The following is a 13,525-nucleotide window of genomic DNA, read 5'->3' as shown; positions in this document are numbered from 1 at the left end:
CAGACAGGTAACCTTGCGGTTTCCACGAACAGGCCAATCACTGTATGCCAACCTCAGACATTTGTTCTGCTGTATTACCGAGTGAGTTCTACAGATATGGTGAGGATGGAGATGATAGTGATGTTGGGGACAGGTCTGAATCGTGATGGTTTGGCATCTGATCCTCTGAAATTGCCCTAAAACATTACATTCTAGTCCTGAGTAAGTGTAAGCCAGGAAAACAATATTTGAATAAAAACTTATACCATGATTCCTTAGGTTTATGAAATTTGTAACAAGTTTGGAATTATGGAAGCATATGCCAATGTTGGACTCCTGGTATGGCACTGTAGGGTAAGAACTAGACTGCAAACCACAAAGTCGGTAGTTCAAACCCACCAGCTGCTCCTCGGAAACCCTGTACAGGGTTACTATGAATCGGAACCGACTTGACTTTTTTAATATTCTGATATTAAAACTAAAGAAAGAAAAGGGTATGTTCTAAATAATAAATCAGGTCATGGGAAGATAATAGTGGGAAATCTTAAATTATTAGACTAATTCATCAAATGTTGCTATGAAGGGAAAACTTGGTTTGAGGCAAATACTCATCCTGTGATGTACATGGGAGAAAAGGGCTGATGATCTGTTTCTGTTATTGTAGCCAAGAAAACCCTAGGGAGTAGTATTTCTACTCTGTAATCAACTTGATGTCACCAACAGCAACCACCATGATACACTTTTTTTATATAGAAAATGTCTGCAAATTTACTCAACCTAGGATGAATGTATGTAAAAGCCCATTAGTATGAAAAAATATATACGGGTCATTATTACTTATAAAACAATATAAATGCCAAAACTACAAGACAGTAACTTTAACTCAGATCAACTTACTAAATTCTATATATATTTTCTATGTTTTTACAGTGAAATGCAAATAGCTCCTAAAGCAGTCATAAAAGTTTAGTCTTTAAAAATGGTTTCTAGTGTAATCAGTTAATTTGTAGGCATGAAGATCTGTTTCAAACAGTGGACTTTTAAAACTTTGCATTATGCAAATTGAATATGAGCATTTTTAAAGATTTCTATATGAGTACAATTGCTTGAAATTATCCATATGTGACCCTTATGGTACATGAAAAGTTAGAAAGAGCTCAGTTTTGAAAGTAATAAAACTTACAGTTCTCCAGAGCTGCATAATGAGAAATGTGGCTTTTGTCAATCTGGTGTTCAGTCGCCACAGAAGAAAATTCAATGTTTCCAACATTTAAGATGGCAGCAAGTATACTATAGACACTTCCAAGTTCCTGAAACACATCATAAAAATATTAGCATCATTCTTCTCTTACATTGAGGTTAGAAAAGTAGTCATTATGACTACAGACAGACTGGAGAAGATGTCTTAGTCTAAACCATAAGAAGACTATGATCCCTCAGACTATGAGATGTATGTAGACAAGGGCTTGGTCTCAATAGTTCTTTTAATCTTAGAGGTGAGCACAGTGCCCCTATCCAATGAGTGCTTAAAAATATCTTATGGATGCAAATATGAATACTTCCCTTAGAGGAAGTAGAACTATTTCATTCATTAGGTCATGGTGAAATCTCTCCATGTTAAACTCATTATAAGAATTCAGTGTGGTCATTTCCATATGCACATTTTTCTCAAAGTTTTCTTAAAAGTGAGATATGCATGGTCAAAGGAGAGATAAGAAAGAAAATTCAAAAGATGCCATCATCAAAATCAAAGGATACTTGTGATTTAAGTACAGGCATGAGAATCTACTTATAGTTATTACTTTTTTAAACACACATTCCTAAATAAAGCATATAAAAATATATCCATACTGATAGCGACCCTGTACAGGGTTTCTGAGGCTGTAAATCTTTACGGGAGCAGAAAGCCTCATCTTTCTCCAGTGGAACAGCTGGTAGTTTCAAACTGCTGACCTTGCAGTTCGCAGCCCGATTCGTAACCACTACTCTACCATAGCTCCTTTGGTAATATGGAGGGTCAAGGAAAAGTAGGAAGACATACAGTGAGATGGATTGACACAGTGGCAGAAGCAATGGGCTCAAGCATAACAATTGTGGAGGTGGTTCAGGACTGGGCAGTGTTTTGTACTGTTGTGCACAGGGTCGCTATGAATCAGAACCAACTCAATGGCACATAATAACAACAACAACAAATGCTGCTAACTGAAAGAATGGAGGTTTGAGTCCACCCAGAAACACTTTGGAAGAAAGGCTGGGCAATCTACGTCAGAAGAATCAACCAGTGAAAACTCTATGGAGCACAGTCTCCTCGGACACATAACGAGTCAGAGTTAATGCAGCAACAACTGGTTTTTATGGATACCATGTTGGTGAGAAGGTCAAGGACAGAAGGACTAATACATGATGTAGACTTAGCTGATTTAGAAACACAGTATCTCTTAGGTGTTTTTGTAAGTGACTTCATTTGGAACTTGGACCATAAAGCTATAGAATCTTCCCCCTCAATGGCTTCGTCAGCACTCATTCTGCAACTCATTCAGGAAGTAAAAATGGAACATTTTCCTAAGTGACTCACCCAAACTCACAATCTAATGAAAATATTGTGCCTTTGTGACTAACAGGTGGACTCCTGGTGTGGTGCTTGGATAATCACTGCACTGATTAACCTACCAGCTGCTCCTCAGAAACCTACTGTTAGGTCATTATGAGTTGGAACCAACTTGACAGCACTTAACAACAACTAAAAGGTAGACAGTCACACGAACAAGCCACATTAAAAAAACAAAAACAAAAAACAAAACTACATAGAACATTAACTTAAGTCCCATCAAGTTGGCTCCAACTCATAGTGACCCTGTATAGGGCTTCTGAGGAGCAGCTGGTGAATTTGAACCATAGGCCTTGTTGTTCAAACTGACCTTGAGGTCGAGTGCTTATCCTACAGCGCCACACCAGGACTCCTTATCTTCTAAAAAGTAGAAGATACATAATCCAAAAGCTCATAATTATTGACTATTGTGTTACAAAATCAGCCTGCAAACACCAGCAGTTCCACAGGAGAAAGATGAGGCTTTCTGTTCCTGTAAAGATTTACAGCCTTGGAAACCCTGTATGGGGTTGCTATGAGTATCTTGAGCCAATCTCTTTTGAGATATAAATGGAGAGAGAAGTGAACAGAGAAAGAGGGACCTACTGCCACCTAAAAGAAGAGCCAGGATTGGAGGGTGTCCATTGGATCTAGGGTCCCAGCACTACAAAGATCCTGTTGTTGTTGTTAAGTGCTGTAGAGTCGATTCCGACCCATAGCGACTCTTGTATAGGGTTTTTCAAGGAGCAGCTGGTGAGCTTGAAGCACTAACCTTGCAGTTCAAATGACTTTGCAGTCTGATGCATTAGCCCACAGTGCCACGCCATCAAATTGGTTTGGACTCATAGTGATCCCATTCACAACAGAATAAAACATTGCCCGGTACTGCACCATCCCCAAAATTCTTGTTACACTTGAGCACACTGTGGCTGCCACTGTGTCGATTCATTTGTTGGAGGTCTTCCTCATTTTCACCGAGTTTCAATTTTACCAAACATGATGTTCTTCTCCAGGCACTGGTCCCTCCTGATAACAAGTGTGAAGTATGAGAGATGAAGTCTCAGCATCCTGACTTCTAAGGAGCATTCTGGCTTTATTTCTTCCAACACAGATTTGTTTGTTCTTCTGGCAGTCCAAGGTACTTCAATATTCTGCTATAACACCATACTTCAAATGCATGGATTCTCCTCTAGTCTTCCTTATTCATTGTCCAACTTTGTATGCATCCGAGGCAACTGAAAATACCAAGGCTTGGGTAAAGCACACCCTAGCCCTCAAAGTGATATCTTGTTTTCAAAAGTGTTTGAAAACAAGATATCAGGCTTTTTTTTTTTTTTTTTTTGCAGATTTGCCTAATGCAAGATGTGGGTTTTTGACTCCTGCTTCCATGAGTGTTGATTGTGGATCCAAGAAAAAATGGATCTTTCAAGTTTTCTTTACTTCCAGCAAGTAGGATTGTATCATCTGCAGACTGCAGGTTGTTAAATTTTCCTCCAATCCTGATGCCATGTCACTCACGTAATCCTGCTTCTTGGATTATTTGCTCTGCATTGTTGTTGTTAACTGCTGTGGAGTCAGTTCCAACTCATGTTGTACAGACTGAATAAATATGGCGAAAGAGTATAACCCTGGTGCACACCTTTCCTGATTTTAAACTATTCTGTATCCCCTTTTTATGTTTGAATGATTGCATGTTAATCTCTGTAAATGTTTCTCATGAGTACAATCAAGTGTTCTGGAATACCCATCCTTTGCAATGTTATCCATAGTTTATCATGAATTTCTTGCAGCTCCCTGTCAGTGTACTGTTGCAACTGTTTTTATAATTATCTTTAGCAAAATTTTACTTCCATGTGATATTATTGTTTGATGGTTTCCAAATTCTGTTGGGTCATCTCTGTTTTGAATGGGCACAAATATGGATCTCTTCCAATTTATTGGCCAGGTAGCTGTCTTCCAAATTTCTTGGCATAGATGAGTGAGCACCTCCAGTGCTGCATCAGTTTGTTGAAAGCTTTCACTTTGTATTCCATTAATTCTGAGCCATGTTCTTTGCCAATGCCTTTAGTGCACTTTAGACTTCTTCCTACAGTACCGTCAGTTCCTGCTCATATACTACCTCTGCATATTCAAATTCTAGAACTACATTTCTCATTCTTCCTTTGTTTGAAAGTTGTCATTGTTTGCAGCTTATTTCCTCTAGTTTCCTGTAGTAAGTTTTCCATTTTGCAAAGTTTTCATCAGCACTGGTATCTGGATGATATTGTCGTGCATTCATAGCTCATGTTATTGGTTCTTTAACTGAAGCATTTCTTGTGAGGCTAGTTTGGTTTTTACAAATTCTCTTAGTTTCTGCTTATATGGTAATATCTTAGTTCTGTCACTTTGAAAGGCAATTTTGCTAGTGATATGATTCTTGGTTGGCAATTCTTTTCTTTCAGGATTTTCATAGATGATATCCCATTATTTTCTTGCCTGTATAGTTTCTGTGAAGATATCAGAGTTTAGTAAGTGATATTTCCTTTTGTACTAACTGTCCCCAGAATTCTTTCTTTGTCTTTGGTTTTAGAAAGCTTTATTATGATGTATCTGGCTAATATTCTTTTGGGAGTTATCCTGTATGTTCTTCATTGATCTTGGATGAAAGCCTCATCTTTCATGCTAATCAGGCAGGTTTTTGGCCTATAGATCTTCCACAGTTCTCTGTTGCTTTTTTTTGTGTGTTCCTCTTGTTCTGGAATTTCAATTATGAGTAAATTATCCCTCTTGATAGTGTCCATATAACTCTAAGGCTTTGTTTTTCCTCAATCTTTTTTCTAAAATTTCCTCAAATGAACATCAAGAGATCTGTCCTCTATTTCCCGGATTCTTTCATTCACTGATAAAACTCTACTTCTATATTTTTCTACTTAGCTATCTATTTCTGATATTTTATTAACATTCCATATTTTTGGTTGTTTCTGTGTGTTTCTAATAGTGTGTTTGCTTTGTCATTTTGCTCTTGAATTGTTTTGTAAAAAATAATTTTAGAATTTAAAAAATTTTCCTTGATCTCTTTCAGGAACCTGTAATAAGTTTTTAAATTCACTATCATTTTTTTTTCACGTGAGTTTTCTGCCTCTTTACTTGGTCATTTCTTTGAGCATCTTATCCTGTTTCTTCATATGATTTGTTACTGTCTATTGTTTCCATGGTATTGTTACTTGTCATGTGCCGTTGAGTCAGTTCCTACCCATAGTGACCCTGTATAGGGTTTCCTAGGAGAGGCTGGTGAGCTTGAACTGCCAACTGTGTGGTTCAAACCAACTTTGCAGTCCTGCTAAATGAACCCAAAGCACCACAACAGAGCTGCAAGATAATAAGGTGTTTTTATTGATTGTGTACTTGCTTGTTTCATCCTGATTTTGTTTTGTTTTGATATATCAGGGTGGGTGAGCTGGAATTCAGAAGTGTGGGAGTATACTTCCACTACTTGCTGGGTCAGTAGGCAGTGGGAGAGGCTGGTAAGCTAGGTGGCCAGGAGCATGGGAATGATCTGTGGGTGGGTAGTGCAGAGTGATGGTTGTGCTTAGATGGAGAGAAGGGGACTTATATTGTGGTTCCTGGTGGTCAGGGTTGCACTGATGGTGGTGGGTTGCTGCTAGTCACCAGGAGGGTGGAGGGACCATTAGTTAGCATGCTCCTCTGGTCACCAGACAAGTGTGCCTGGGGACTTCACAGGCTGTAGTCAGCAATCAGTACTGGCCTCCATCAAGTGTGTGTGGGACTGCTGCCCACACTATTGTCAGGGGGAGGACCTCCCGCTGACACACTACATACAGGTCTATTACTCCATGTGCTCCACTGTTCCAAAAGTCAGGGACTATTGCTTGTGAGTGGTCCTGGGCCTGGGTCCTGTTCCCTCCCTGCTCTGTGGTCACCAGGATCCTCTGAGGTCTGGCCCTCCTTGTACTTTCCCTCCTTAGATCCATTTAATGTACTGCTCAGCATGCTTGACTCTGGAGATATCTACACAGTTTTGATGTCTCCTGTTGAGAATTCAATGAAGTTGTCTTCCTATGCTCTTCACCTGGGATTGTTTCTGGCTATTGTCTTAAGATGGCATCACAATGCCAGGCTAGTTGGCAGGGCACCTTTGCTTTGTATATTTTCTTGTTTTTGATCAGTTTCTTCTAATTGATATTTGATCTAACTTTTCATCTTTTCATTTGATACTTGGGCTTCCAGTGTTGCCACGTGCATCTGTTTCATTTGGCCCGGTGTGTCTGACTAAGCTGCCATCTTGGATCCTCCCTGAAATTTGTGTTATTTTTAGAGAATATCTTACTTTGATTTACCAGTCATGTCTTTAGATTGAACTCAATCATACATGTACAACTGTAAGCCCGGGAAATACTTAAAGGGACACATACATTGTGGATGTGCTCATTATCGAGGAGAAAGAAATAGGGTATTGTGAGAGAGGGGAATATGGGAACATAGACTATTTTGTTCTGTAGTAAACCATAAAGACAGCATGATGTGATTAGAGAATGTGAAAATAGTACTATTTAATTTGATATTAAAAGTATTCATATCTTGCCAGTATACAAAGAAGATTTGAAAGCAGCTACTGATAAGGACACAATCCAGGAAATAGCATTTAAAAAAAAAAAAAAAAAAGTTGATGAAGGGGCGATTCCAACTTACGGGAACCCCATAAATACCAGAGTATAACTATGTTCCATAGGGTTTTCAATGACTGATTTTTCAGTAGCAGATCACCAAACACATTAACCATTTGTTCCACACAGGAACTCCTTAGAAATAGAATAAGATAGCATTAAAAAAATCATAACTGGAGTAAAAAGTAAGCACCCACTTAGTGTAACTGTACAGTCTCCAATCTGGGACAATCTGTGCTGTTAACTTTCAGAGCCTCTTTGCTTTTAGATGGGAGACGGCCACATCCTAGGATAGTCACCTTGAACAGGGCCCAAATCTTCACAAAATATCTAGCTATTTCATCAGCTCCAGAATAGACTTGCTATTTTCCCTTATCCAAGCCAATGGCAAGAATAAAGAAATTGCCAACTTGCCCTGTCTTTCACACATGATCTTTTGTGTAGGCAAATTTTGTTGATGATTAGAACACCTTGAAATAAGAAAAAAATGGAGAGCTACTCTGAAGCTGTATGTTTAGATGCTCAATAAACATTGAGTCTGATTAACTTAGGGATATATAATTTTAAATAAATGCATCGTATTTGTCAGCAGATGCTAACTGCAAGGCTGGTTTCATTTAATGTTATTCAACATTGCTCTACCAACCACAAGAAAGTAGTTGATCCAAATATAAGTGAAAACATTGCCTCTAATGAGTAGGACTTAAAAGTAAACAAACCAATTATAAATGATTCCCTGCTTCTAAGATAGCAAACTCTGGGGGAGTGAGTTGGTAAAAAGCAGATCAGCCTTTCTAATGACAAAGAACAGGGAAAAGAACTGCACAGAGGCCTAGCTCTACCCACAGCGGTGGCTGCTTTGATTGGTGTATAACATCTTTTTCCCTTCTGGAGAGTATGCCCAGAGATCCAAACTAACCTTCCCTGGAGTCCATGGGGGGTGCAAATGGTGAGCATGCTTGCTGTTGATAAAAAGGTGGGAGTATGGGTACATTAAAGGATTCCTCAGAAGAAAGACCTGGTGATCTATACTGAAAAACCAGCCACTGAGAATCCTATGGATCACAGTTCTATTCTGACATACATAGGGATGCCATGAGTTGAAACTGACTTTACAGTAACTGGTTTGGTTGGTTTTGGTTTTCTTCTAACAAGGCATCCAGCAAAATCAGGCCACAGTCGAAATCAAATATTAGCATTGCAACACTCATTTGTGATCAAAGGTTAGAGAAAGAGGAAGATGCTTTTATTCCCCCTTTATTCATGGCACTCCAAATGGATTGGTCTATGCTTTAAGAGTCTGAATATTCTGAACACTTACATCACTTTGTCCCCATAGGTACATTAGAGACATGTAACAAATTTAGTATTTCTACTCCTGGTGCTAACCTAGTTTTTATATTGTACTAAAAGGAGTTGTGGTGTGGCACTGTGGGTTAATGCGCCAGACTGTAAAGCCATTTGAACTGCATGGTTGGTGGTTCAAGCTCACCAGCTGCTCCTCAGAAACCTTGTACAGGGTTGCTATGGGTTGGAATCGACTCAACGGCACTTAATAATAACAACAAAATATACAAGGAAGAGGACAAGAAGTGGGTCCCTGGAGCTGGAATGACATCAGAAGACACAAGTGGTCATCTGTGATGTCTGGGGCATCAGTAATCAGCAGCATAGCAACAGAACTATGGCAGAGCACAGAGGCAAGCAGAAATCTCTGGTAGTGTCTCTTATAGCTTGAACCACTGACCTTGCGGCTCAAACAGGCTTTAGGGTACAGTGCTTATCCTACAGAGCCACACCAGGACTTCATGAAAATAAAAAAATTTAAAAAACTGCACATTATTTTATGGAAAGAGTATACTGAAAAGTCTGATTCACTGTCAGAGTGAAATCTTCCTTTATTACAGGCTCTGAATCACAGACAGCAAAGCAGTAATCTTTGCTAAGAGCAGAGCCTACAAGCCTCTCTAAAAAGAGACTTGTTGTTGTATTGTTGTGAAGTGCCATTGAGTTAGTTCTGACCCATAGTGACCCTGTATAGGATTTCCAAGGAGCAGCTGGTGAGCTTGGACCGCCAACCTTGCAGTTCAAATGGCTCTGCAGTCTGGCACATTAACCCACAGCGCCACACCAGGACTCTAGCCAAACCAAAAGGAATCCCTATTAAGCAACACATTGTTGCTGCTGTTAAGTGCCATCCAGTGGGTCCCAACTCATAGCAACTATGTACAGTGTTTCCAGGGCGTGTCCAGTGGGTTTGAACCACCATCCTTGTGATTAGCAGATCAGTGCTTATCTGATATTATCACACCAGGACTTCATATCTGTGTGAAGGTGATCTTTTATCTTTAGGTAACTTTTGGGGATTAATGTACACTCTAGTGAGCCAAAGAAAAAAGGTAAGTAGCTTACTGGCATAACTTCATCACTCAAATATGTACAGATACCAAAAACTAAAATAACAGATGTTGTTGTTATTGTTAAGTGCCATAGAGTTGGTTCCAACTCATAGTGGCCCTGTATATGATTTATGAGGTTGAAATCTTTCTGGCAGTCCTGGTGTGGTGCTGTAGGATAAACACAGGACTTCTAACCACAAAGTCGGTGGTTCAAATCCACCAGCTGTTCCTTGAGTCAAAACTAACTCAACACACATAGCAACAGTAACAACAACAAATCTTCGTGGAAGCAGAAAGTCATCTTTTTCCCATGGAGTGGGTGGTGGGCTCGAACCGTCTATCTTGTGGTTCACAGTCTAGTGTTTATCCTATGGAGTCACTTTACTCCCTAGAAAACAGATAAATCTCATTCATATGAATAGATGCAAAAATTCTGAATAAAACACTAGCACATAGAATCAAGAAATTTATCAAAAGAAATATGTTCACACATAGGATTTAATTCCAAAAATGTAAGTAAGTATATTTAAATATAAGTCTATCAACATAATGTGGAGGGAGTCCTGGTGGTGTAGTGAGGTATATGTTGGCTTGTTAATGGAAATGTCAGCAGTTTGAATCCACCATCTGCTCCATGGGAGAAAGATGAGGTTTTCTGGTCCTGTAAAGATTTATTAGTCTCAAAACCCTAAGACTTTGAACCAACTTGATGGCACACAGCAGCAGTAACATCAGTAAAAGTTATAAACTAACTGCTGCTGGAAAAACAATATAATTTTAGGGTGCCTTTAAAAGGCTCAACTAGGAGATTTAAAGGAGTTATCATACAGTATTGCTGAATGAAACAACAAGATATAGAAAACCACATGTAATGTAATTCCATTTAATAAAACAATACTAATGCCAGCAGATAGCTGAACATACTTGTATATTTGTGTGTGTGTGTGTGTGTGTGTGTGTGTGTATACAAGCAGGGATATAAATATGTTATTTTGGACTATATACTGAGCTGCTAACATCCATTAGTTGGAGGAAGGGGAAGGGAAAAAATATCGATGAAAAGGGTAGAAGATATGCAAAAGAGAGCTGGACCCAAAAGTGTTTTTAGAAAGCTGAACCCAAAAGAAGGTGTTTTTTTTTTTAAACTGCTCTAGAAATTGACAAGCTGATGTTAAAACTCATGTTACAAGGGACCAAGACAGTCAAAATAATCTTGAAAAAGGAGAAAAAATGGGAAGACGCACTTTTTCTAACTGAAAACTTACTGCAAAGCTACAGAGGGTTGCTGTTGTTAAGTGCTGGAGAGTCGATTCCAACCCATAGCAACCCCGTATAGGGTTTCCAGGAGCAGCTGTTGAAGCTGAACCACCGATCTCACGGTTCAAATGGCTTTGCTGTCTGGCGTGTTAACCCACGTAGAGGATTGTTATTCTGACCCATAGCAACCCCGTATAGGGTTTCCGAGGAGCAGCTGTTGAAGCTGAACCACCGATCTCACGGTTCAAATGGCTTTGCTGTCTGGCGTGTTAACCCACGTAGAGGGTTGTTATTCCGACCCATAGAGACCCTGTATAGGATTTCCAAGGAGCAGCTGGAGAGTTTGAACTGCCGACCTTGCAGTTCAAACGGCTTTGCAGTCTGGTGCATTAACCCACAGCATCACACCAGGACTCCCATAGACGGTTGACATGAGTAATTATTAATGGGATAGAATTTAAAGTCAGAAATAAACACATTCACTTATGCTCAATTGTTTTTTTGACAAGGGTACCAAGGCCATGTAGTAGGAAAATAACCTTTTCGGCAAATGGAACTAGGACAACTGGATATCAACATACAAAAAAAAAAAAAAAAAAAAAAAAAATGAAGCTGGAGCCATATTTTGCACTATATACAAAAAATTAACTAACAATTGGCCAAAAAAACTAAATATGAGGGTGTTTCAAAAGGTTCACAGAAAAATTCCATTATCTTTCAATTGTATTTTTCCATGAACTTTTTGAAGTGCCCCGGTATAATAGTTAAAGCTATAAAATTATTAGGAGAAAACATAGCAGCAAATTTTCATGGGTTAAATTTGGCAAAGGATTCTTGGCACAGCAACCAAAGAAAAAATAAAATGGACTTCATAAGAATTTCATAGTTTGGACATATCAGGAAGGACCAGCCCATGGAGAAGGACATTATGCTTGGTAAAGTGGAGGGTCAGCAAAAAAGAGGAAGACCTTCACCAAGATGGATTGGCACAGTACCAGCAGTAATGGGCTCAAACATAGCAAAGATGGTGACATGGGCACAGGACCAGGCAGTGTTTTGTTCTGTTGTGCATAAAGTTGCAATGAGTTGGTACCAACTTGACAGCACCTAACAACAAAAATTTCTAACATGTGTGCTTCAAAGGATACCATCAAGGAAGTGAAAAGACAAGACAGAGTGAGAAAATATTTGAAAAGTATATATCTGAGAAGGGATTTGTAATTAGAATCTTTAAACATACTTGGAACTTAATAATAAAAAGATACAATCTGATTTAAAAAGCAAAGATTTTTTAATATCTTCTAAGAAGGTATTTAGAGGCCTGGTGTGGCATTATGGGATAAGGTACCAGACTGCAAAGTCATTTGAAATGCAAAGTCAGTGGTTCAAGCTCACAAGCTGCTCCATGGAAACCCTATACAGGGTCGCTATGGGTCGGAATCAACTCAACGACACTTAATAACAAGAAGAAGAAGGTATTTAAATGACCAATAGCATATACAAAGATGTTCAACATTATTAGTCATCCGTGAAATGCAAATTAAATCCACAATCAGATATCATTCACAAAAATGGCTAGACAAAAAAGTCAGATAATAAATGTTGCAAGCATGTAGAGAAATGAGAACACTCATACACGGATGGTGGGAATGTAAAATAGTCCACCCACTTTGGAAACAGTCGTTTCTCAAGTGATTAAACAGAGATACTAGTAATGAATGTCTACAACAATATTATTCATAATAGACAAAAGGAGCAAACAACCCAAATGCCAATCAATGAACAATTGGATAAATAAAACACATTTGTTGTTGCTGTTAGGTGCCATCAAGTTGGTATTGACTCATAGCAACCCTATGCACAACAGAATGAAACACTGCCCACTCCTGGGCCAACCTCACAATTGTTGCCACGCTTGAGCCGATTGATGCTGCCACTTTGCCAATCCATCTTGCTGAGGGTCTTCCTCTTCTTCTCTGACCCTCCACCTTACAAAACATGATATCCTTTTCTAGTGACTGGTCCCTCATACATTCATATAATGGGATATTATGAAGCTATAAAAAGAATGAAGTACTGATACAAGTTACTATATGGATAACCTTTAAGAATATTATGCTAATGGGAGAAATCAATCTCAAAGGACAATATATTACAATATTAATATGAAATGTCCAGAATAGGAACACCTTGGGAAACAGAAAGTAGATTGTTGTTGTTGTTGTTAGGTGCCATCGAGTCGGTACTGACCCATAGCGACCCTATGCACAGCAGAACAAAACAATGCCTGATCCTGGGCCAACCTCACTACTGTTGTCACGCTTGAGTCCATTGATGCTGCCACTTGGTCAATCCATCTCATTGGGGGTCTTCTTCTTTTTATCCGACCCTCCACCTTACCAAACATGATATTCTTCTCCAGCAACTGGTCCCTCCTGACCATATGTCCAAAGTACGAGAGATGAAGTTTGCCCATCTTGACCTCCAAGGAGCACTCTGACTGCACTTCTTCCAGAATGGATCTATTGGTTCTTTTGGCAGCCCATGGCACTTTCAATATTCTTCTCCAACACCATAACTCAAAAGTATAAATTATTCAATGGTCTTCCTTATTCACTGTCCAGCTTTTGCGTTAATAT

The 13,525-nt window shown here is 39.0% G+C and overlaps 1 protein-coding gene across 1 annotated transcript in view; it reads right to left on the bottom strand.

The window, feature by feature from the left end:
• The window catches only part of MYO3A (myosin IIIA), a 410,482-nt gene that overhangs the window by 193,396 nt on the left and 203,561 nt on the right, over positions 1-13,525 (bottom strand). Inside the window, exon 16 of the mRNA XM_006871683.1 lies at positions 1,163-1,289. Coding sequence (XP_006871745.1) covers positions 1,163-1,289 — 127 coding nt within the window. The remainder of the gene's footprint in view (positions 1-1,162; positions 1,290-13,525) is intronic.

Source organism: Chrysochloris asiatica, unplaced genomic scaffold, assembly GCF_000296735.1.
Source record: "Chrysochloris asiatica unplaced genomic scaffold, ChrAsi1.0 scaffold00172, whole genome shotgun sequence".
In the NCBI taxonomy this organism is placed as follows: Eukaryota; Metazoa; Chordata; class Mammalia; order Afrosoricida; family Chrysochloridae; genus Chrysochloris; species Chrysochloris asiatica.
Note: the sequence above shows the minus strand (reverse complement) of the source record. Positions and strands in the feature narration are given on the sequence as shown.